Source organism: Vipera ursinii, assembly GCF_947247035.1.
Source record: "Vipera ursinii genome assembly, chromosome: 3".
Lineage (NCBI taxonomy): Eukaryota > Metazoa > Chordata > Lepidosauria > Squamata > Viperidae > Vipera > Vipera ursinii.
In genome coordinates, this window is record NC_139516.1 from 185461378 (window position 1) to 185487756 (window position 26379).

Below are 26379 nucleotides of genomic sequence, written 5' to 3' on the forward strand. Positions count from 1 at the left end.
ACAGAACACACCCCCACTGGCAGTTTTAAAAGGAAGAAAAAACAGCCACTACCACACACTTCTCCCAGAAGAACGAAGCTGAAGCCTGAGGATCACAGATGAGATTTCATCGAAACGTTGCCCTGACACCTCCAATTCTACATGGGAAAAAACCCAAATGACCAAAGATCTACATACAAACACCCGCGAAAACCTCAGAAAACACACACACACACACACACAAACACACACACACACATATATATATATATATGTGTGTGTGTGTGTGTGTGTGTGTGTGTGTGTGTGTATATGTGTGTGTGTGTATATATATATATATATATATATATATATATATATATATATATATATATATATATATATATATATATTTCTTAAAGTTACAAACATCTAATCATTTATGACAGTGCAAATAACACAAATCTTTCCATCATTACATTAACGTACTTTACAAATATGAGATGATTCAGTCTGAGGTGGCAGCTCAATGTTATTAAGCTGCGGTAAGTCTGGTTTGGCAAGCAATAGCTGCCTGGTTAAAATTATAGTCATAGCTTTTGGTTGGCCATAAGGGCACCATTTATTTTTTTCCTTGAATACACAACTTCCCTTTGCATATTTAATTTAAAGCCCAGGTTCTTTGGTTCTGGAATATGACTCTCCATAATTACGTCTGTGTGGGTAAATACATACTATTGATAAATCTGATCTTTAATTTAGCAAATCAAAATAAAGGTGCTGCAGTATAAATTCTGTATATTTCCTCATTTAGGTCTTTAATTAAAATTCTACTCCATAACATCTTCATCCTGCTGAGGTTCTTAGATTTATCTAATTCTTTCTCTGATAGAGAGCTGAGATTTATAACTCAAAGAAAACCACAAGCAACAGAGTTCATTTTGCTGTCAAGAAGGTAGGATTCCATTTGACATAAGTGAAGCTGCTATTAGTTCCTCTGATGGTTAAGATCAATAAACTGCTGTCTTATTGAGCCTGCTGCACTGCAAAAAAAATGGACCATTTAGACATATTGCCGTGCTCGACACATTGCAGATAGTATTAAATTAAATCCTTATTACAGGCATGTAAATGTAAAGATCATCCAAACAAAGGCTGAATCTTCAAATATTAGATCCCTAGGAAAAAAAAAAATAGAAAGGAAGCCACAAACCAATCAATACACCTTAATTTATACATACCTAATCCCTTTTTAAAGCCTAGTTGTTGTAGTTGTAGTTGAAAGGCCATTTGAGTTCCGTTCAGAATTAGTTCCTTCCTTTTCCTGACATTACAAAGTTTTCCCTAATGAGCTTGGATCATTATTCAGTCTTAATTACCATTAAATGTATTGTTTTAAATGTATCATTTACTGCTAATTTTGAGCCATATTTCATGTAGCAAGCCACTCAAATTACATCTAAAGAACTACATTTTTTAAATGCATTTATATTAAGCGCAAACATTATTTTGATTTCTTCTAAGACTGTTTTTGATAGTGGCAATTCCCAGGGGAAAAATAATATTAAGTAAACAGTTTCAATATAGAACAATAATTATATTCTCATATTTGTTTAACTGTTATTCGCTTTCTCACTAGAAATCCAAAATGAGTATATATATAAAATAAACCAGTGTTGCTTGAACATATTATACAATGAATTTTTTGATGTCCTTATTTCTCTATTACGCCAGATTAAATCTTTGAGTAATCTAGTGTATCATTATAAGTAGTATAGGTTGTAGATGAGCAGATACAGAAATGGAAGGCAGTCTTTTCTTGCGTTTGTCAGCATTTAACTCCACCAAAATGTTTAATGATAGAAAGTAATTATTTTTAACAGCTATGAAACTGAATGCTATTCCTGTATTATACTTCCCATGTAATTATATTGGGATAGGGTACTGGACCTTACAATGTCCCTGACAAAAGGATATTCAAGAAAGTATATAAAACAATTTGCATCTATTATGATAAAGAAAAGATTTCTTCTCATCAGGTTATAAGTTGTAGAAACAAGATTAAATTTGGGCTTTCCCTGTGATGATCCAACTACTATCAAATGAGTTTCCCAAAAGGATGCTCACTGACCTTTCACTACTCGCTTTTTAGGTGACTGTCAAAATTCTTTACATCCAACACGTCCAATTTTAAATGATTTATGTATCCAATAGCAGAAGGATGGCATGGTGTCCCCAAACATTTGACAACCATGATCATAGACCACTAACATATAGTGTCTAAGTACCAAATTGCAGAAGTACAAATTCCAGTTGTTTTTCCAGAGTTTATACCATATTGATAATACACAACACCCGCCCCTCAATATATGAACTATTGCTTTTTAAAAAAAACACAATAAAGTTGCCTTCAAGTTAAAAGTAATATGGCACATCCATCTATCAAATATATTTAAGTAGAATTGGGCTCTTACCATCATGATTGGGATTTCCCAAAGTCCATGGCTCATCTGAGTCAAAATGAGTATCACCTCCAATTCCTGGCCCAGGAAAATAAGCATGAGCCAAAAATCCTCCTTCACCATCGAATGGAGAACTGTCTCCATGAAAACCTGATGCAAAAATTATAGTAATATCCACATCTTTCTTGCCATTCTCCAGTTCTACGTAAGGAACTTCCTCAAATGTCAGAGGGGTTACATTCTGCCACACATCGAAGGCACGTCGAATAGCTTTACGGGTTTCAGCATCTCCTACTTTTGGAGTGACATTCTTTATGCTGCACCAAAAAAACAAACAAACAAACAAGTAAACATAGATGTCTCCTTATCAATAGTACCACATATCTCACTCTTAAATGCAAATTATATCAGCCATTTTGATGTAGTGGGGATGGAGCAACAATTCTTGAAACTATATCAAATATAGTGATTTCACATATTGAAAGCTGCTGATATGTAACACTATAACAACTCCATAAAGTAATTGTTTATTAATGTTCATTACTACAGATTGGTGACACCGAGGTCAGTTTACATTTATTACTACACTGACAATTTATTTTGTATTAAATAGCATTTTGGTTGATACATTACATTATTAGTAATTCCAAAAGTTATTATATAAATCAGTCCTTCTTAATTTGATGTGCCTTAGATGTGCAAGCTGTAAAATCCAGCATGTACGTCAGTATTATCTGGAATGAACCTGGTTGAGTGAAGCTTGAGGCCAAAAGTCAGAAGGGAGGAAAAGATGTTGAGGAAAGAGGTCTATGTAGCAAGAAAAAAACCAGATGGAATAAGAAAATATCCAGAAAATAGTTTCTTTTTTTTCAATTTTGTAAAGCTACACTTTATAAATGGTGTCTGAAGGGTTGGCACTGCCATGTCCCAAACCATTGCCACTTGTAGACAATGGCAATAGAAACCAGTACCCAAAGATATAGATAGAGAAGACATTAAAATCAAGTTAATTTCTGTGCTCAAACTAAATAGTTGGCTAATATACTTTTTAAAGATGTGACAAAGAAATATGTAACTAATTCTATATTTAAAAGAAAATGTCCCAATGCAATGCCCTATAACATTTAACTTTCCTCTGAATAAGATCTTTTTTGTCAGACTGAAAAATGTTCATGAACAAAAACTTCTGATGATTCACTTATGAAACATTACAAAAATATATTTGATTAATGGCATCATATATTTCCTAAAGCTAGACCTTTTATATTTGTATTTCTTGTTTTAATTTTGCCATATTTCAGGTATCCATTCACAACAGCTTCTGAAATGTCTTGCTGCTGAAGCACTTAAACCACTGATGTTCTCCATTGAAAGGTTAGAGATTATATCAGTGACTATTGAAATATATTGCTATGTGATAACTAATTGGGAGCTGATTACATCTGCCTATAATAATTGATTGTTCTAAAATCAAGAACCAAATTACTTACTGAGTAGCTGAAAGGTACTTATATGTAAATACCAATTTAGGAAGACAGCAGTATTAATAAAGTTAAACTGGCAGAAAGAAAGGATTCCAAAAACATACACTTGGTGATCCTTCTTCTATATTTTTTTTTAAATTTTAAAACTAAAAATTATATCCCTGAAAAGTCATTTTATAGTCAGAAAAGGGGAAGGGGAGGTGACATATTGATACATGAACTCTAACAATAATAATACAAGACAACAATTTAAGCATATATATATATATATAATTTTGTATGATGGATGAGTCTGCCTTGTCGATGACAGGTGCAAGGAAAGCTGAATTGGTGAAATGCTCAGTTTCAATAAACAGATAAACCGTTAAGTAGCCGCTTTCTGTCAGTGATGCCCTTTTGTCTGAAATAGAGCTGTTCATGAACATGCTCAGTCATCTATTTAATCTGTTGGAAAATTTTCAATTTTCTAAGAGGTTTAAGCACTTGAACCTTTTATAGCCATTTCTAGGATACAATAAGATTTCCGTCATGGCAGATACATTATGTTATTACACAAGTGAAGCCCCATCTGCAGCATGCAGGAAGTACACAAAACCATGTCCTCTTCGGTTCATGGAGAAACCCTTCTCTACAGAACCAGTCCCAAAAGGTTGGGGGCCACTGACATACACCATAAAAATGGTATATAGCATACATCGATCTCTTCTCTTTCCCAGCACAACACTATTGTTCTTAATCTATGAGAATATACATAATGAAGAAACTCACATATCCAAAAGCTATGGCCAAAGCTTAACAGCCTGTATACACTAGGATCATGGATATTCATGCTGTATCATAAACCAACCTGGATCATTTTATAATCTTTTTCTAATTGAATTAAATACATGCATTGCTTTCTACATTCCATCTTAAAAACTGGTTAGCAAAGGCATTAGGCTTTACAGTTTCCCTTCCCAACTTTTGTTTTAGTTATTTATTCTAGGAGATTTAGATTTATCCTGATTTTGGTCCTAACAAAGATATTATTTATTTACTAATTAATAATTATATTATCAGGGACGTGGTGGCTCAGTGGGTTAGGACGCTGAGCTTGTCGATCAGAAGGTCGGCAGTTTGGCGGGTCGAATCCCAAGTGCCGCGTAGCAGAGTGAGCGCCTGTTACTCGTCCCAGCTTCTGCCAACCTAGCAGTTCGAAAGCACGTAAAAATGCAAGTAGAAAAATAGGGACCACTACGGTGGGAAGGTAACAGCGTTCCGTGCGCCTTTGGCGTCTAGTCATGCCGGCCACATGACCACGGAGACGTCCTCGGACAAGCGCTGGCTCTTTGGCTTTGAAACGGAGATGAGCACCGGCCCGTAGAGTCGGAAACGACTAGCACGCATGTGCGGGGGAAACTTTACCATTACTTTAATTATATTATAGTTGGGATTCTCTCTCTGTGTGTGTGTTGTGCTGTGTTAGAAAATCAAAACCATCAAATAGCAACTCATTTGGCAGCTGCTGTTTTCAATTTAATTCCTATAAGGAAATTAAGAAAAACCATTTTAGAATTTTACATAATTTTGTTTCCATCGATCCATTCCTTATCACCTAATAGTTCTCTTAGTTTTATAGATACAAAGTGTAGCTGGATGTCTGGGGCGGGGGTGGGGGGGTTTCTCTGATTTCATTCATGAACAAATGAATGCCCTTTGACATTTATTCAACTTACACTTCAAGTTGCAATCCCCCATAAGTCATATTTGTTACTAGAGGAGCCATAAATATTGACTTCCAACACCCATTAGGGCTTCAGTCAGCTGAGGCTTTCCCTGTTTATAGCAGCAATTAATTTTTATTCATTTAACCAGCATATCAGCAGCTCAACTAAAGCCCAATTTTACCCCATGATCAAGCTATTCTGTACTACTTATAGTATCATGTAAAACCTAAACACTACCTTGCAAACTGACACATTGTACAACTAATCATATTAATTTATTATCTAGCAAAACAGTATAGATCTGTTATAACACAAAGATCTAAAATAAATGAAGAGGTCTCTAATAATTTATCTCAAAAGAGGCAACTGACATGAAAATAGATTTCACAGATGGCAAGTAATAATAATTAGTTTATTGATTAGCCCTTAGGCCATATCAAAATACAGAGTTCCAAACACATAATATTAATACAATCTTATAAAAACAATTTAAAATGAAATTGGAGTAAAATACAATAATTTAATATATAGACAACTAACAGATGGCAAGTGATACTGGGAACAAATATTATTCAGTGAATATAAATATCAAAACCATAATGGAAATGTTTCTGAAGCAGAAGCCAGTACAAATAAGAAATTGGTATGATAGAAAATAACATGTTACCTAAAATTATCTGGTAGCTAAAATATTAGCAAAACACAACATAAATTTGAGTGCACTTTTTTTTTACTGAATGTCTATCTTACTAGATTGGTGTAATGTTTACTGAGAATAATTGGTCAGACACAGGCCAGTTATTTCAGACATATTTATATATTAAGTACTATTATATAATTATCAACAAATTACTGTATTATTAGCAAAAAAAGTGTAAGCAAAAAGATTATATGTTATTCCTAACTAGCTAACAAATCACTGATAAGATGGGCATGACATAAATTTAATGAATAAATAAATAATACATATTAAAAGCAAATGTAGAAATTAAATTGAAGATTTTTCCAGAAACTCATTTATTTATTAGCAAGCAACATTTGTAATGCCTTGGCTTAAAATATGCCTATGAAATTATACCACAGGAGAGTAAAAGAAAAGCAAAATATTTTCTAATTTGCCATTAATCAATTTATTCTTTCTTGGATGATGCTAAGGCCAATAATATGATTGACTACTAAAAAGATTAGAACAATAAATAGGAAAGGTTAGGGAAGATATCTGAAGGATATCAAGAGATTAACATGTTCATTATGTTCCTAAAAGACTGAAATTTCTGGATGGAATAACAATAACTTTATAGGACCCAGATTGTTGGGGGCAATAAGCTGACTTTGTAATAATGCCGCTTGGGGTGTGTGTGAAAGCCCTAATAAGCAGGCATATACATAGAATGAAGGCTACTGCTAAGCTTGTAAGCCGCCCTGAGTCTTCGGAGAAGGGCGGGATATAAATGGAATAAAATAAATAAATAAATAAAGGTAAGGTAACAACTTCCTTTCAGTAACTGTGGTGATTCCATAAATAGATAAATTATCCTGATCAAATATAATAGTCATTGAAGCCTTTGCACTAAAGTCCTTTCACACCCCAAACTAAAAAGTGCATGGATCTGAGGATGTGCGTACAAGCACCTCTGTTTATGGATCTATAGATCTTGTATAGATCTTCTTTTCAGTTCAACACTAAAAATTAGAAGTGAGTAAGGAAAGTATATTTAAATGAATGCATCTACAAATATCTACAATGGTAAATACTGTCCTATTAAGTTATCAGTATTGGGATGTTTATAAGGGTGTTCAGTTAATCATACTAAGATCTCAGTATTCAAAACACAAAGGTCTGCACAAAGGCAGGAAATACAGCATCATTTCCTCTTTAATTACCATTTGAATCATCAACTGCTAACTCTACTATTAACCTATACATCTGTAAACATTAAAGGAGAACTACCAACAGGAAGATCTTTTTTTAGCCAATGCATCCATGTAGAGAATTTCACCCTATTTTTTCCTCTCTTTTTCCCAATTCTAAGTAGAAACAACATTTTCAATGCTATTTAATTTCCCCTTTCATCAGCCTTTTTCCATTGTAACTTATTCCTGTGTTGATGCATAAAACGTACTGTTAATACAGCGGCTCCCAACCTTTTGGGCACCAAGGACCAGTTCTGTGGAGAGAGGTTTTTCCACAGACCAGAGGGGACGTGGTTTCACATGCTGCTAAAACTGCTGAAACCTTTTGAATCATGTGCAAGAACTAAGGAATCCAAGAATATACAATAACTGTGAGAGTTGGAAAAGATTTCCAACTTTGATTCAAATTGCATTTCTTCCTTATAACCCAAAGGTGCTTCTTCACTGAAGAAGATTCTTGGATGAGAAGTGAAACATCTTCAAGGAAAAATGAAGTTCAGTTCCCTTTTGAAAAAGCATCTTTGGGCCAACCATGGCCTGGATGATTGAGAATTTCCATAGACATTATTTATGAGCCGGAATCAAACTCAGGACTTTATTTGGACATGCTGATAACTTTGTCCTTAGGCTTTTGAACTAAAAATACTTTTGTTCACAACTCTTCCAACCTAACCTTAATGGGAAAAACAAGACAAAGAAAATGACTTCTTCACATTTTCTTTGATAATGTACAGTTAATTTCTCTCTTGCTATCCTACAGCTGCTAACTGCAAACTATTTTTTTCTCCTATGCTTTATAAAATGTAATCAACACACTGTTGTTACTGGTAAATTGAAATGAGTAGATTTTTCTTCTTATTCTTTCTTGTTGAAATCCAATTTAAAATCTAATTTATCTAGATGAGATAGGCAGTACAGAAATCTAATAAACAAACAAACAAATAAATAAATACTTAACACATAGGAAATAGGGAATTAATTTGACTTTGAAAAGTTCAAAGTTACATTTGATATTTAAACCCATTATCCACCTTTGTAGTACAAGAGCCTTTTCTCCTGAAAACACTATTCATATTTTCAGGCAGCAACCAGTTTCTTGTCTTTCACAAATACTAAGCAGCAGGACTGTATTTTTTGAAGTGTTAAGCAATTCTATATTAAAGGGTCACAGTTTTGCTTTCATACCTGTAAGTGATATATTTGTGTTGCCACTTCTGCCCTGTTAATGCATATCGCTTTCGACGAATGTTAAATCTAGAGTTGCCTCTCATCTGATCAGGAACTCCACAACGAGGCTTCTTCATCCAGCTTAAATAAACAGAATAAAAACAAATCAGTACCATATGATGACAATAAGTGCATAGTATCATTGGCACCTGTTGATGCATTTGATATATAATGAACCGCTGTACCTCTTCTTCAAAAGGGCAAAACATTGTTTTTACATTTCAACATACAAATGGTGTCTCAATCCTGACAACTTTAAATTGTGTGGACTTCAACTCCCAGATTTGGAGTTAAAGTTGGCAAGGCTGAGAAACACTGAAATATAATATACAGGTGGTCCACAACTTGAGCCCAGCATTTCTGATATTAAGCAAGGCAGTTGTTAAGTGAGTTTTGCCCCATTTTAGAACTTTTTTGCCTCAGTTGTTAAGTGAATCATTGCAGCTATTAAGTGAATCATGTGGTCATTAAGCAAATCTTCAATGACTTTGATAGTTGAAAGTCAACTGGGAAGGTCACATGACCCTGGACAGTAGAACTGTCATAAATACATTCCAATTGCTAAGGGGATGAATTCTGATTATGTGATCATAGGGAGTCTGCTATGGTTGTAAATGTGAAAAACGATCATGAGTCACTATTTTCAGTGCCACTATAACTTTGAACAGTCACTAAACAAATGGTTGTATTTGAGGACTATCTCTAGTTCCTGGTTAACATTATTAAATAGCACAGGCCTTCCTCAACCTTGGCAACTTTAAGATTTGTGGACTTCAACTCCCAGAATTCCTCAGCCAGCAAAGCCACAAGTCTCAAAGTTGCCAAGGTTGAGGACCCTTGAAATAGCAAACCCTCATAGAATTTCCAAATAAGGAAAGAATATGGGGCAAACACTTTGGTAGGTAGAGCTGGTTTGTTTGCATGTTTATTTAATCATTTGCTGGGACTTATACATTGTTCTAGCCTAACAGGACCAGTATTGCCACTTGTTCATACTGGTTTTGTACAGTTAACTGAAAATCTTGTAGCAAAGTGAGTTTGTCGAACTATTTTATGAAAGAAAGAAAGAACTGGGTTCCTGAATGAAGTTTCATTAGGTTTTCCTTCAGTCTCATAACTAATAGTTTGTGGGAGCAAGAGCAGAATACAGCAACAGTAGTGATGGCTTAAATTACAAAGTGAAGCCTCTGGTAATTGAAATTGCTCATTGAAACAAAGGAAACTGCCTTTTTCTTATTCATTCCCTTCATCAATCTAACTCAATACTGTTTTCTACCAGCTTCCAGACAGGAATGTACATCTGCAAGCTATGCCTAGAGATAGCAAGACAATGAACCTGGCTTTTTGCATGCAAACCATGTGTTCCGTCTCTGAGCTATCACCCTTCAGTACCTCACATTATGAGATTATAATGCAGATTGTAAAGATGAATTAAACCTATATTATTGTTCTGAGAGATGCCTCTGCCTGGCATTCCAGTTTGCTCTTGTACCTTGGTACCTCTCTACAACTGCTTCTGGGCAGCTTGCCATGTTTTTTTCACTCTCATCCTCACTCCCTTTCTTACAAATGCTAGCATGGAGTGCACACAATATTAATAGGGTTCTGGATACCTGCTCCCTGTATTATTATCCATGAGCCCTTGATATGATATGCATTGGCAACATCTGGAAGACAGAGGCTGAGAAATGCAATATATATGTTTGATTCAGCACAAAAATTAAATCTGGAAGAAAAGCACATAATTTGAAACTCACAGACTCTTGGAGCATACTCAGATATGGACAACTTTATCAGTATCACTTGTGTACTATTATTCTTCCTCATCAGTTTGACATTTCAGTTTAACCTAATAAATAATGTTCATTATTGCAAGGCAATCATTACTATTAAGATGTCTTGCTTTTCAATCTATCATTTCATTACATTAGAAACATCTTTATCACTATATTCCTATAATTGTAACTGATCACAACTATTTCCCAGTGTTGTATTAAAATCTGTGTCACTGAAATTAAAATGGCTGGGCTACTCATATTTGCTATTTTATGGTGCTATTCTCAGCTTCCAGTGCTGGAACAGTGTAATACAAAATAAAAATAAATGAGATTTTATGTCTAATTTCATGTGCTGGATAAAATTCATGCAGAATGAAGTCACAAAACTGATCTCTTATGATTGAAATATGGCAAAGTCTGTGCTGGATTGATTGCAGTTTGTTTGGTGTCCCCTGTTTTTCCAGCTGTTGCCCCTCAGCAAGTTATGCTTATTTTTTCTGAAAATCAAAAATATTTTACTTATTTGTATCTTTTAAACTTTATACTAACTGTACTTATGAATAAACTATTCTGTAGAATAATAGCATAATAATTGCAACATCCTCTTTTTAAACAAAACAAAAGGGGGGGGGGGCAAATGGGACAGACCCAAATGATAATCTCTAGCCCCACAACAGCTCTATGTATATGAAAAATGTCAAGACATATATATGCCATGAATCATAACCTATAATCTTATGAAGAGAAAGTAGAGTTTCTCTGAAATGGACATGTTACGGTTTAACATGAAAGATCTACAAGACAATTGTTCTTCAAATAGGTCAACCTAAGTGCTGTGTTAACATATGGACAGTTTCTGACTTAACTGAATAACTTACAAGAACAGAATAGACAAAAAATAAAAATAAAAATCTGGTTTTTGCTACACAAACAGGTTCTCTATTAAGGCCATAGCATTTTGATGGTGTAGTTTAGTGCTAAATAGGGCAGAAAATATACTGTTTGGGTGCAAGTCAAAGGAGTGATTTAGATAGAAGCTCCACATATTATTTTAAACGGGACACAAATATGTATATTTTATATAATTACTAGGAAATTATAGAGATTCCTAGGGATATCACAACAACCATTAGACTTTTATTAATTTCAATTTAAAGTATGTGTACTATGGCTTTAACTTAACATACAATGAGTTCAAGACACCAAGGTTCCCCAAACTTTAAGCTCTGCTCCTCTCTCAAATCAATAGTTTCCTCCACATAGTATCCTCCATCCAGCACAACCCCAGGAGAAAAGAATTATTATCAAATAAAAAGTGTCCCAAATCAATCTAATCTTTCCCAAGTACTTGAGTATACTTAAAGAGGCTTCATAGGACTGTAGCCCCCATGCCATGAAATAGTCATTAAATATAATCAGTTGTGTACAGAAATCCTAACTATCATTTTTTTTCTTGTCCAACAAAAGCTTTTAGCTCAATGCTAATGAAATAGATAAAAAGTCTTATGGAGTCACCACAAAAGAAACCTTAGGCTTACTGAGATAAGAGCAGGCTTCCAATTTAAAATGAATGCTCACCTCCCCCCAAACCCTCCCCTCCCCCGCAATTTATGTGCTTAAGGAAACAGATCTTTTCTTCCACAAACAATAGTTTGCACATTTCACAGTAATAGCAATGTCCAGCTTCAATCAAATTCGGAAACTATTAGGTTTCTGTTCTAATTGTTAGTTTTCAAAGCAGGGAACCTCATGAGGGGCAGCATGGAGCTGCTTCTCTAATGCTTTACAGAGACGCAGCAAGATCCTCTCATATGGGATATCCCAGATAGATGAGAAATATCCAAACATTGTACATGTCCTCCAGTTTTAATGGAGAGGAACTCCCAAGGAAACATTTCTTCTGAACCAGACTGAAATTTTAATAAATGTCAAAATAAGTAAGCCCCACCCCCATTCCCCATATACATATACATATACATATACATATACATATACATATACATATACATATACATATACATATACATATACATATACATATACATATATATATATATATATATATATATATATATATATATATATACACACACACACACACAGAAAATGTAGAAAATTTCAGTTACCTGGCTCTCAAAACTGTATATGTGCTTTTTTACTTAGGGCAAGGTAGCTACCTACTTTGAGAACAAATGTTCACTCATGAAATATGACTGTATCAAAAAATGAGCATGTACAGACAGTGATAACAAATGCTAAGCAAATCATTGCATGAGTTACAAAATGGAATAGTGCTAAATTTAAAGCTTTACAGCTGCTAAACAGAGAGTGTATCTTGGATAAATGGGACAATATTAACAATTGATTTGTTAGTTTTCTTTCTGTGGCTGCACATGGACAACTGCAGCCCATTAAGGGAGAACATGGCCTTGTAGTGTTTAGTCAATTGTATTGCTTTTGATGATTTGAAACACATTGTTTGATGGCCATCTCCCCAATGTAATCAGCAGATCTGTCAAAAACTGACAAAAAACTTTCTCGCACCTAAAGCTCTGAAAAAAGTACGGTAAATTAATCATCTGTTTCAACTGATTCTTTAAACCTGCAAATTTAACTGTCTAAATTTAGGCTAATACAATTTGAATATTTTGACTGAATCAATATACACAAGATAACCTAACTTTTTTAGGCAAACATTATAGATGAAATATGTACCCTGCCAGAATTTTAACATAACTGAAAAAATACAGCTTAGGTGATAACAAAATTTGTTTACTCATTTTCTGCAGTTTCTGTAAAATTTTATATCTTTCCCATTTACTGTATAAATATGGTTCTATTTTACTGCTATTTGGGTATGCAAATTATCTTTAAACTGCAATTTATCTTTAGCCATACAAAGTCCATAATTTTCCAGGCAATGATATTTCAAAGTGAACAAATGTCAGAATAGCATGCAATTTCCATGCATTTAAACTACAGATATATAACACCAAGAAGAAGCAGTTAAATACACTGCAGTTACCAAATAGAAAAGACAGATACTCTCACCTTAAGGTGATATCACTACATCAAACGAAAGAGGCAAGGGATTTAAAAGAAGAGAGAACTATTATCCTATGTAAGAAGTATTCTAAACATCAATATTAAATAATACTGTATTTTAACAATGTCACTAGAACATCCATTCCAAAGTGTTGGGTTGTTGTTGTTTTTTTGTGAGCATGAGTTATTTATATACTTACTTATTAACTTACTTATTTAAAATTCTAATCCTCCCATCTCACTAATACAGCAACTCTGGGTGGCTTTCAAAAATTAGAGCTTATGTAACCAGTGGCTTAGTACATAGCTAAGAAAGAACTTATTTCAGACACAATTAAAGATCATTTTGTTGTTGTTAGTTGCGTAGTCGTGTCCGACAAATCACGACCCCATGGACAATGTTCCTCCAGGCCTTCCTGTCCTCTACCATTTTCTGGAGTCCATTTAGGCTCACGCCTACTGATCATAGGAAGATTGAAACTATTCTCCAGGTGATATAATTATGAAACTCATTTATATAGTGATATAACAGTGAACAAGAGTTCAATCAGAAAAATCAAAGAGTGTTTTAACAAAACAAATTTATAGGCAGGAAGTAATTTTAATTCAAAAGCCGAATGACATTTTTATTTTATTTATTTCAAAAAATGATATAACCATCTATCTTATACATAATTAATGGATCACAACATTCCATAAAAACTATCTTTCTACATTATTGATCTATCATTCTTCACACTATAGCACTACAAGATCTCAGTGACATTTGTTGGGGTCAATTCCAGCCTAATCCAGGACTTGGATGAAGAGCCAAGTCTTTACAGCTTTTCAGAAGGCTAAGTGGGGACCTCCAAATCTCTGGGGGGAAGCTGTTCCAAAGAGGCTGCTATGGAGGGAACATAGAAGCAAAATCCTATACTTGAATGGAAATTGCAACATATACAACCATCAGTATAAGCCTCATTTTTTTCCCCGAATTTCCAATTTGAGCTATATCTGTAGACAAAAGGGGAAGTGAGAACTGTGGAAAAAGTTTCCTGCCTCCATAACTGTGACCCATTAAAAATGGATAGAATCATTATTTTATAAGAGCCATGGTGGCACAGTGGTTAGAATGCAGTATTGCAGGCTGACTCTGCCCAGTGTCAAGAGTTTGATCCTGACTGGCTCCAGGTTGACTCAGCCTTCCATCCTTCTGAGGTCAATAAGGAGGACTATGCTCTGTAAACCGAAATACTACACTGAATTAACATCATCTCTGAGTAAGGCTAATCAATACAGAAAATCACTGTTCAACTATGCAAGCATTAATTGCTATCAAAGTTTAACTAATACTTCTGATTTCTAGGAGTTGGTCTAGTTTTCTTAAAGTTGCTGAGTTTCATTAGACAGTGTGTGATACAAGGCACCTTAGATGCTAGCTGCTTCCAATTTCTCCTGATGACTGCTTGGACAAATTCCTGCAGTTTTCTTGGCAAGACTTTTTTTTAGAAGTGGTTTACCATTGCCTTCTTCCTGGGGCTAAGAAAGAGTGACCCAATTGGCTTTATGCCTAAAACTCATACTCTTCCAGTTTCTAGCCTGATGCTTTAAACATCAAATTGGCTCTCAAATTTTATTATACACATCATATATTTTAGACAATTAGTTCTGAAGAAGATCAACTGCTGTTCCATAGTAAATTAAGTTGATGAGCTTTTTCAAAGTCTTGCAGCATAAGGAATTCATATCTTCTAAAGCAAAGCCCCTGAATACCTTCCTATTATCCTCACCTAATCAGCTGCCAGATACTTTTACTTTCCATATTCAATGAGAATATCCCATTCAAGAATGACAAGTTTTTCAAGGTTTTGTGATAGATACTGTCTGCATAACAGTCATCTGTCTAATTAGAAATATTCAGAAAGCTACATAGAAGGCAGTTACTACATCAATAAGAAAATCTAAACAGAGAGCAGTATTCCTTATCACTAGCAGGCATTTTGGATTCTGCTTTCTAAGAATTTGAACTCTGTGGTCCTAATGGAGTAGCAGGAGTCAGTTTGACGAATAGTGGCATACAGCTTGCCAATACTTGGTATTCTCCACATTCTTTGGTCAATTTCAAAGGTCAAAGGTCCTCATTCCTAAAACCCTGGTGTTTTTATCCCAAGTCTTGAGAATCATTGTTATCAAGAACCATTTAGATACACAATGCATACAATATATATTGGCAGAGTAGATATCCAAGAACTATAATTTTTACATTTTTTCCTCTACTCTGTATGCTTTCACAGTCAGATCCTAAAATCATATTTTAATATCTGCCTCAATTCTACTATGCAAGTTGCTACAAACAAGAGTTATTGTGGACATCTTGGAACTGATTTCTCAAACTGAATAAACAACAGTTACAGTGTTACACTACTGGAATAATTTTTATCTATCTATCTATCTATCTATCTATCTATCTATCTATCTATCTATCTATCTATCTATCTATTTATTACCATGGGAAGATTTATTGTATTTTATTGATGTATATGAACTGGAGAATCTCTTTTGTTTTTTGATAGAATACAAATTCATTACAAAAATAAACAGTATTTCAGAAGAATGAAGCATAAGAATTTTCTGATTGTAAAAGGTAAAATGGAGGCTTTCCATGGGATCAAGAATCCTAGAAAATATCAAAAGTGGTTTTTATTTTTTGAAAAGGCAACTGGACTGATTTTTTTGAGGACGAAGACATTTTGCTTTCTATCCTGGAATCTTCATCAGTTGTATTGGATACAACTAGTGAAGCTTCCAGGATAGGAAGCGAAATGTCTCCTTCTTCCTCAAAAAATCAGTCCAGTTGCCTTTTCAAAAAACAAAACCACTTTTGATACAACTATGACCTGGATGACTGAGAATCTTCATAGACAATCCTAGAAAATAAGATCGGCTCTTCAGCACTCAATTTAACTCTCTAGACACAGAAGGTAAAGGGATTTTTTTATTCTCTTTTTCTAACTGATGAACATCGCTTTCTGTTATGTCTGTGTAACAACAGATTAAAATTGAATACTGTATTTAAACTCCTTTTCAAAACATTGTTTCTTGCACAGTTGCTAATACTGTTCCATCCAATTTAGGAGGATTTTTTTTCCAAAAATATTGTGATTTACATATTTCTCTTTTCTCCAAAATATCTGTACAAAAGCCATTAAGTAGGGAAAACTATTATCCTGAAGTACTAGGAACAACTAAAACCATAACAATTACACATATATGACTCTGCGGATCCATGCCAAGTTTTTACTTCTGTATATTCACATCACAAGTCTGACAGGCAATACAAATGCTTAGATCTTGACCATATTAAGAATTTAAGCTCCTGAGAGGATATTCCCACATTATTTTCAAAAATTACATATTTCCACAAAAGCTTTTCAGATGATATAGTTCATGAAAAAATGTATTAACATTAAAGTGATATTTCTGATGATTACCAGCTTTAGCTGTACTAGAGGATATATTTCTATTGCTAACTTGCCAACTAGGACATAGAACTTCAAGCCTTTTGGTTAAGCCAGAAGTTTCTAGACCTATATCAATACTCTTCTTCAATGTCTTACAGTCCCTTAGGCTTCCATAATATCAGCATAATGTTGCCTGACTCATTTGGTTCCATCAACATCTAAGTTGTTATATAGTGCAGTCACTCCAGCTTCCAATATGTCCTGAAAATAAATTTCATTATAGCAGAACATAAATGACTAACTGAAACAGTATTTTGATAAGGTTATTGCTGGCATTGATGCCTTTAGCATTGCAAATTACTTCAACCATCACACTTTCAAGCAGAGCTCAAAGATAAGGTAGACCAGCAAATCATAGCCTTTTCACAGAACTCCGCATTTCAAGACAAGCTGAAAATATGTGTGTAGAGCTACTAGCTTTATTGTCCACAACACTTCCAGAATTAAATTATATTGTGTTTATCTTTAGCTATTCACAAACTGTGTCAAGATACCTGCTTATATCAGTACATAAGTTCAAGTCCAATGTTAGACATAGAAATTCACTGGGCACGGGACCAGTCACCCTGCTCAGACTTACAGCTTTGCTTTTGTAGGGATAAAATAAAGAGAGATCCCCATATGACCTATTTTGAGCTCATAAGGGAAGGCAGGATATGAATATGTCTGAGAAACATATCCCTAAACATCCCACATATGCAAGGTATTTGGATTTTATTTTTCCAAATAGGAGAGCTTTTCCATTCATTTTAGCGGATGGGTCAGCTTTATGTACATTTCAGTTTATGTATACCAGAACATCTTCTCCACTGAAGTGAATGTCAAAATCCCATTTATGCCATTTGGCAGAAATTGGGATTTTGACATTCACTTCAGTGGAGAAGTTCTATGTCCATTTGGCATAAATTCTGGAATAGATATTTTATATTTCACACATGTAGTCCACTAGAACTGTTTGGCAATATATTTTGTGTTTATATCCCAATAGTAATCCCTGACTGACAATCTCTAATTTCAATTTATTTATTGACACTATCATGTTAAATACTCAAGTATATACTGGAATAGCAGGTCAATTTCTATGTAGAAAGATGTATATTGATATCACATTATTTAAGAAATAAGTATTTTCACATTCTATTGCAATAACAAACTAATGTGGAACAGAATATTATAATCTTGAAGATTTAATACTTTACTTTGTGGAGCACTATGTAGGGGCTTCTTATTTTGTTTTGTATGAAGCATTCAAACCATTTTTTTTAAAAAGAAAGTACCTTCAAATTGATGAAAACGTACATTTCATGAGAAGTTATGTTAGGAAAAATTAGAATAAAATGAGGAAATTCCTGGATTGGTAGTATCAGCTTCCTCTACTTTTGTGCCCTCCAGTCAGTACCACCTTCATTGATGGGAATCTAAAAACTGAAATGAATTTACTTTTTTTTAAAAAAAATATTCTTCTATAGTTCCAACGTCAGATTTAAAAAAAAATCTAATCAATCCATTTGGTCATACATTATTGCACTATGAGATGCTGATCTTTGACAGAAGGAAATTAGGTTGGGGTCCTTGAACTTCATACACAAGCATCACCTGCCCTTAGAATTAGAAACTATTTGAGACAAGATTTTCTGCTAAGCTAATGTGAATCAGTGCTTGACAGAAGAAGGCAATTTTGAGTGCTATAAACTTTTAAATGCTAAATTAGTGGCATTTGGGAGGAAGCTATATTTTTCACCAATAGAAAATTAGCTACCGGAAGCTGACAACAAAGGAAGTTATAAATGTGCTGAGAAAGATAGCATTGATCTTTGAGTCAAAGTACTATAATCAAACTGTGTGGAAAAATATAGAAATGTCATTCTGATGTAAATAAAGTGTGGTCTATATCTCAGTTAAGTGATTGTCAAAATAGATCTTAAGCACAAATATCATTTGCTGATTTGGTTTTATAGTTTAGTATTCACCAGTTTAGCTTTATAAAAATGTTTTACAAATTAATGCAGAAAGATATTTCCAGCAATCATTCATATAAAACAAAACAAATAGCAGATGAGATCATCTGCAGATAGTATCATCTGATGCTATATTTTGTCCTTGTGATTTAATATAAAGGGAAAATGAATTAAAATTAGATTTAAAAAACAGTATGTTTAATTATCTTTTTCTCCTATAAGATGCAATATGCAAAATTAACCACAGTTTGGATACTTGACATTAGGGTTGAACAAAGCATGAAAAAGTGATTCTTTACAAAGAATACTAGCAAAAGCAAAACACTCTCTTGCAAGTATTAAAGCAACTGCATCCTCTGAATAGTTAATGCAGCTGCTTACAAAAGTGCACCCAGCTGCTTGAACATTTGTTTATTTACCAAATTTTGAAGCTGCTCTATTCCAAAACTTTTATGGACAACTTATAATTTAAAAGAAAAACATAAAAAACATGAATACTCAGACAGAGTTACATTAATAACAACCCAAAAAATCACTAAGAGGTACATAAACCACTTCACTCTGGGCCTGGGAACAGAGACACAGATAACAATACCACTGGGATCACCAACAAATAAATTGTGCATGTCCTCACAACAGCCAGAGGCAACATTTAAGGCTGCCTTGTACGCTTTCCTAAGAATCCAGATACTTTAACTTTAATTTTTCAAGAAGGTTGCATCATTCATTCTAACATGCTTTACAAACATTCTTTCCAAATAATTTGCATGATCCTATTATATACCTATCCTTATGTGTGTCTTAAAAATGATCCCACCAAATCCAGTGCATCTGGCTTCCAAATATTGCATTATTCCAGTGTCCATTGTTAACACATTTATACGCCAATGAATTTAGTCTATTTATATTTATTTATGTGACATCATTGTTTAACACACTTTTAAATAACAGAGGAAACAACAACTTGCCTATACTCCTAGAAACATATAATCTAAATTCTGACAATTGGAAAACTAAAAAAAAATAGAAAAACAAATCGGTGAAATAAATAAAAAGAAATAATGAGATAGGATCATGAATGGGAGATGCTTGCCTCGTTATTATTAAATTTGTATGCCACCTGATTCCTAAATGACTCTGGACCAATTATCACAATCAAAACAAAGAAATTATAGTATAACCAAGAAAAGGAGAAACAAAGTATTATTTTTAAAAGATAGACTGAATGGAATGACGTAAAAGTCTGGGTTGAAGAGTGGACTGCTTGGGACTGCTTGCAAAAGGAATTTGGTTTGAATGTCATGTTTCATTTCTGCATGTTTTTTTCTGGCTTTGGCTGGCCCTCGCAACCACTGGTGTAGTGTGGGAACCCTCTGTGTCAATGGGGGAAGTGGGAACCCTGTTTTAGGCTTCCTTATTTTTCTTATAGGGAAATGGGACTGGAGAATTACATACATGGACAGTATCAAATATATTTTGCACTGTTTCAGCATAACAGCTAGAGGTTTTCTAATAATACCTGCCTGGTCCCCAATATAAACTATAGGTAAAGGTAAAGGTTCCCCCGCACATGCGTGCTAGTCGTTTCTGACACTAGGGGCCGGTGCTCATCTCCGTTTCAAAGCTGAAGAGCCAGCGCTTGTCCAAGGACGTCTCCGTGGTCATGTGGCCGGCATGACTAGACACCAAAGGCGCACGGAACACTGTTACCTTCCCACCATAGTGGTCCCTATTTTTCTACTTGCATTTTTACGTGCTTTCGAACTGCTAGGTTGGCAGAAGCTGGGACGAGTAACAGGCGCTCACTCTGTTACACGGCACTCGGGATTCAACCCACCAAACTGCCGACCTTCTGATCGAGAAGCTCAGCATCCTAACCCACTGAGCCACCGCATCCCTATAGGGGCAGTTTATTCATTCATTTATTTGGGTTGGGTTTGTTGCTTACATACCTGGCGCCCAGCTGTGTGGCAACAGCCCTGCCTGAGCTGCTCGACACCCTCTCAGGGTTGGCGGTGGAGTTCCCCAGGCTTATAGTCCTGGGTGACTTCAACCTGCCGTCACTGGGAGGGTCGTCGGAGTTAGCTCGAGAGTTCATGGCTTCCATGACAGCCATGGGCCTGACCCAGGTTATTGAGGGCCCGACTCATGTGGGGGATCATACTCTCGACCTGGTATTCCTGTCTGGACAGTGGTTGGATGATCTGGGAGGGGGCTCCCCATCCATCACCCCTCTGTCATGGTCAGATCACCACCTCCTGAGGCTGGTTTTCCGTCATGCCACCCCCCGCCGCTGGGCGGCGGAACCGACCAGGTGGTTCCGCCCCAGGCACTTAATGGACCCGGATCGGTTCCAGAAGGCGCTTGGGCCTATACCTATCACCCTTACCCACAGCCCAGTCGATGGTCTGGTGGAGGCCTGGGAAACGGCTGCCACCAGGGCACTTGACTGCGTTGTACCCACGCGACCTCTGACCCGGCGCAGATCCCGTTGGGCCCCATCGTTCTCTGTGGAGCTCCGGGAGATGAAGCGTCGGAGACGAGGTCTAGAGAGCGGTTGGAGATCCAGCCGATCCGAATCCGACCGATTGCAGTTAAGAACCTTTATTAGGTCTTATCTTGCGGCGATAAGGACGGCGAAGTCTAACTACTTTGCCGCCCTTATCGCGTCCGCAGATAATCGCCCGGCCGCCCTGTTTAGGGTGACTCGCTCCCTCCTTAACCAGGAGGTGAGAGAGGATCCCTTGCAGGGACGAGCCGAGGAGTTTAGTCATCATCTGGTGGACAAAATCGCTCGGATCCGGACCGGCCTGGACTCTGACTGGGCAGAGTCTGACGTGGAGGAATCAGGCGGTCTTGAGCACGTTATCTGGACTGAGTTCGACCCTGTTTCCCCTGATGATGTGGACAGGATCATGGGGAGACTGAGCACCACCACCTGTTTGTTGGATCCGTGCCCCTCCTGGCTAGCTTATGCGGCTCGGGAGGGAACACGAGGCTGGTTCCATGCAGTAATAACTGCTTCTTTGAAGGAGGGTGTCTTCCCTGCCGCCTTGAAGGAGGCGGTGGTGAGACCCCTTCTCAAGAAGCCTGCTTTGGACCCGGCTGCTTTAGACAACTACCGTCCAGTCTCCAACCTTCGCTTTCTGGCGAAGGTTGTTGAGAGTGTGGTGGTGCATCAGCTCCCTCTGTTCCTGGAGGAAACTGATTATCTGGACCCGTACCAATCGGGTTTCAGGCCCGGACACAGCACGGAGACGGCATTGGTTGCGCTGGTGAATGATCTCTGGAGGGCAAGGGACAGGGGTTGTTCCTCTGTCCTGGTCCTATTAGATCTCTCAGCGGCTTTCAATACCATCGACCATGGTATCCTGCTGTGGCGTCTCAGGGGGTTGGGAGTGGGAGGCACCGTTTTACGGTGGTTCTCCTCCTACCTCCAGGGCCGCTCGAAGTCAGTGTTGACGGGAGGGCAGAGATCCGCCCCGAGGCCTCTCATTTGTGGAGTCCCTCAGGGGTCGGTTCTCTTGCCTCTCCTGTTCAACATCTATATGAAGCCGCTGGGCGAGATCATTCGTGGCTTCGGGGTGGGGTATTACCAGTACGCTGATGATACCCAACTTTTTCTTTCCACCCCGAACCAACCCAGTGATGCCCTCTCCGTGATGTCCCAGTGCCTGGAGGCGGTTCAGGTCTGGATGGGGAGAAACAGGCTTCGTCTCAATCCCGCCAAGACTGAGTGGCTGTGCATATCGGCATATCGGGTTAACCAAGTTATTCCACCTCTAACGATGGGGGGTGAGGTGTTACCCCCCGTTGATAGGGCTCGCAACTTGGGCATCCTCCTGGATTCATGGCTCAATTTTGAAGATCACATAGGAGCCGTGACCAAGGGGGCTTTTGCACAGGTTCGCCTGGTGCGCCAGTTGCGTCCCTATCTGGACCGAGACGCCCTATGCACAGTTACTCATGCGCTTGTGACCTCCCGTTTGGACTACTGTAACGCTCTCTACATGGGGCTGCCCTTGAAGACCACTCGGAGGCTTCAACTGGTGCAGAATGAGGCCACGCGAGTTGTAATGGGGGTCTCCCAATACTCCCATGTAACACCTCTACTCCGTGAGCTGCATTGGCTTCCGGTTGCCCTCCGGGTGAAATTCAAGGTGCTGGTTATCACCTATAAAGCCCTACATGGCCTGGGTCCGGGGTATTTGAGGGAACACCTGCTGCCGGCATCAAACGCCCTTCGCCCAGTGCGCTCCCACAGGGAGGGTCTGCTCAGGGTCCCGCCGGTAAGAGATTGCCGGTGGGTGACACCCAGGGATAGGGCCTTCTCAGTGGGGGCGCCTGCCCTCTGGAACCAGCTGCCGGTGGAGCTGAGGACTGCTCCCGACCTCCGATCATTCCGCTGGGGCCTGAAGACCTGGCTCTTTGAGCTCTCGGGCCCAGGCTGAGGAGACATTCATTTTAATTGGGGTTTTTAATAGTACAGGGTTGATTTAATATTTTTTAAATTGGGTTTTAACTTTTGTATGGTTGATTTTAACTCCCTGTAAACTGCCCTGAGTCCTCAGGGAAAGGGCGGTATATAAATGCAATAAAATAAATAAATAAATAAATAAATAAATAAATAAATAAATAAATAAATAAATAAATAAATTTATTCAGTTTCTATAGTGTCCCATCTCAGTCAATGACTCCATGTGGTACAGTTGTCATCCTCAATTCTACTGCTGCTTTTGAATATCTCTATAGCAGATGTAATCTACTGACCTTAGCTAGCTGTGCATGATTGGTTATGTGGTTACTAGAATAGGGAAATCTCTTTGTGAGGCCATTAGGGATGGGAGGAAATGGGGAGAAAGCCAGAGATAATTGGGTCACAGGTACTGATAGGTACTAGAAAAAAAGATTGGTTACTGAGTTTGGAATTAGGGTTTGTCTTTTTTCCCCACAACTGATTCATTTAAAGTCTACACACAACTTCATAATTACACTCTCCGCACTCTTAATCATGATCTGGCTGGCCTCAAACGTGTCTTAACTTTGTCCTGAGCCACAAAAGGATCTGATTATTATCTCCCTATTCAGCTTCTTTTGTGAATTTTGATTTAACACTCATATCAGGATAAAAATATCATGACTGTTCAATTCCATTTTTTTATACTTTCCCCCCCACCTTTCTTGTAGAAACTGACTTTTATTGAGGCTTTAATTGCATGGTACAATGCTTTCTACCCCAACCCCGGCTTGACATGATGAAAATAAGGAAGTATTCTAAGTCCAGGCGGTTCAGAACTGCCGAGATAGGATTTAGATAGCCAGCCACAGCAATGCTTCCAATTTTCCACATGTATTTCAGGAATTCCAAAAAGGAAGAGCATCATAATAAAGTTTACTTACTCGATTGTGTTTCTGTCTACTTTTCCTGTCATGTTAATGCCATAGAACTGCTGCATGGCAGCTATAGCAGATTTCATTGTCTCTGCAGTGCGCAACACTGACATTCTGGAATCAGCGGATGGAAGATAGCCGTATTTTTGTAACCACACCTACAAAAACAAGCAAAATGTGTATTAGGCAGGATTTATGGTCCAGGATTTCCTAATCATTCAACTCCTAGTTCAAACACTGAGAGAACCATTTCAAGTTTGATTAAATCCTATTACAATGAAGGAAAACTAAAAGTGCATTTAGGTGCTTTTTCCCCCAATAATTTAACTGGGGTACATGTGCTTAAATAATATATAGCTTATCTTCAACCTACAACAGTTCGTTTAGCAACCATTCGAAGTTACAACAGCACTGAAAAAAATGACTTATAATCACTTTTCACACTTATGACCATTGTAGCATCCCCATGGTCATGTGATTGATTCACTTGTTAAGTGAATCATTGCATTTGCTAACTTAGTAACATGATTGTTAAGTGAATCTGGCTTCCCCATTGACTTTGCTTGTAATAAAGTTGCAAAAGGTGATCACATAACCTGGGGGCACTGCAACCATCATAAATATGAGTCAGTTGCCAACTGTCTGAATTTTGATCATGTGATGATGCACAGGGATGCTGCAATGGGCATAAATGTGAAAAATGGTCATAGGTCACTTTTTTAAGTTCCGTTATAATTTCAAATGGGCACTAAATTAACCATTATAAGTCAAGGGCTACCTGTATTCAGCAACTGAGGCAGCTAGTACCCTGGCCATTCACCGTTAACGTGTAGGCCAGCTGAACTCTTCTCTCCCCCATTTCTGACTGCTGTAATTATCTTCTCCAAATACAACAACCTGCAAATTCCCTGGTTCTGAAGCACTTTGGAGGAAAACCATGGCTGCTGCTATAAAGACATTGTCTTTCAAAAATGGCCCTGAGAGAAGTTCTCCAGAAAACTAAAAGAGAGAGCTACTATTATGGTAGGACCACAGAAAGCCATTGGTCCTGCCTCCAGGCCTGCAGAGTCTTAGAAGAAAAGCTTTAGTATGAAAAGATGTGCTTGCTCAGTGATTCATTTGCTCATTTTAATCTTTTGATCAAGAATTTGCACAGAATTTGCAAATTACAGAATTGTTATACAAAGTAAGATACAAAATGCAGTTAAGAACTATCTTAATGTATTTTCCCATTTTTTAAAAAATAAAAAGTAAAAATAATTTTATCCAAATATCCAAAGCGAATTGAGCCTGTTTTACTAGAGAAAGACACTAACTTAGTTAATATGCTACAAAAGAGGCACAATTCCCTTCATATAGCCTTTCAGGTAAACATTTTTAAAGGTGAAATAGAAGGACCAGCAAATTGGTAGCAGGAAAGCACATTTGACTAAGCTGCTATTGAATATTCAAGAGAGGTGCTACCGTTGTTTGTTTCTTCTGAGCCTGCAACTCAGATTCCAAACCTTGAAGACCTTCTTCAATCTTAACTTCATGTGGATGGATTCATTAGACAGGGATTTATTTTGAATAGTCTATGCTCCATAGAAATTAATGAGCCCCAGATGAACTTATTTGGAGTTATCTGTTACTTTGGCAGGCAGGTCTTGAGCAGGAAGCTAACAGAGGCTGTTAGCAATTTTTTGAGATTCCTATCTGTAGTTTCAATTGGCAGGATTCCTGTAGTTCAGTCTAGATCATGGGTGTCAAACTGCCAGCCCATGGGCCAGATGTGTCATGCCAAAACCACGCCCACCCCATTGCCAGCAATGGAGAAGAAGTTGCGTTTGGTCGCGACACGTCACGTAACATTGCAGATTTGACACCCTGGTCTAGATCATTCCCAGTAATCATTCTCATGAATCTCTATTATTGTCCCAGTTGTTTTCAGCTTCAGGTAGACTTTCAACTACT

At 37.0% G+C, this 26379-nt stretch overlaps 1 protein-coding gene across 1 annotated transcript in view; it reads right to left on the bottom strand.

Moving 5' to 3' along the window:
* Positions 1-26379, bottom strand: part of MMP16 (matrix metallopeptidase 16) — a gene marked incomplete at both ends in the record, with an annotated part of 170015 nt that overhangs the window by 74106 nt on the left and 69530 nt on the right. Inside the window, 3 exons of the mRNA XM_083359684.1 lie at positions 2433-2737; positions 8710-8832; positions 24436-24584. Coding sequence (XP_083215810.1) covers positions 2433-2737; positions 8710-8832; positions 24436-24584 — 577 coding nt within the window. The remainder of the gene's footprint in view (positions 1-2432; positions 2738-8709; positions 8833-24435; positions 24585-26379) is intronic.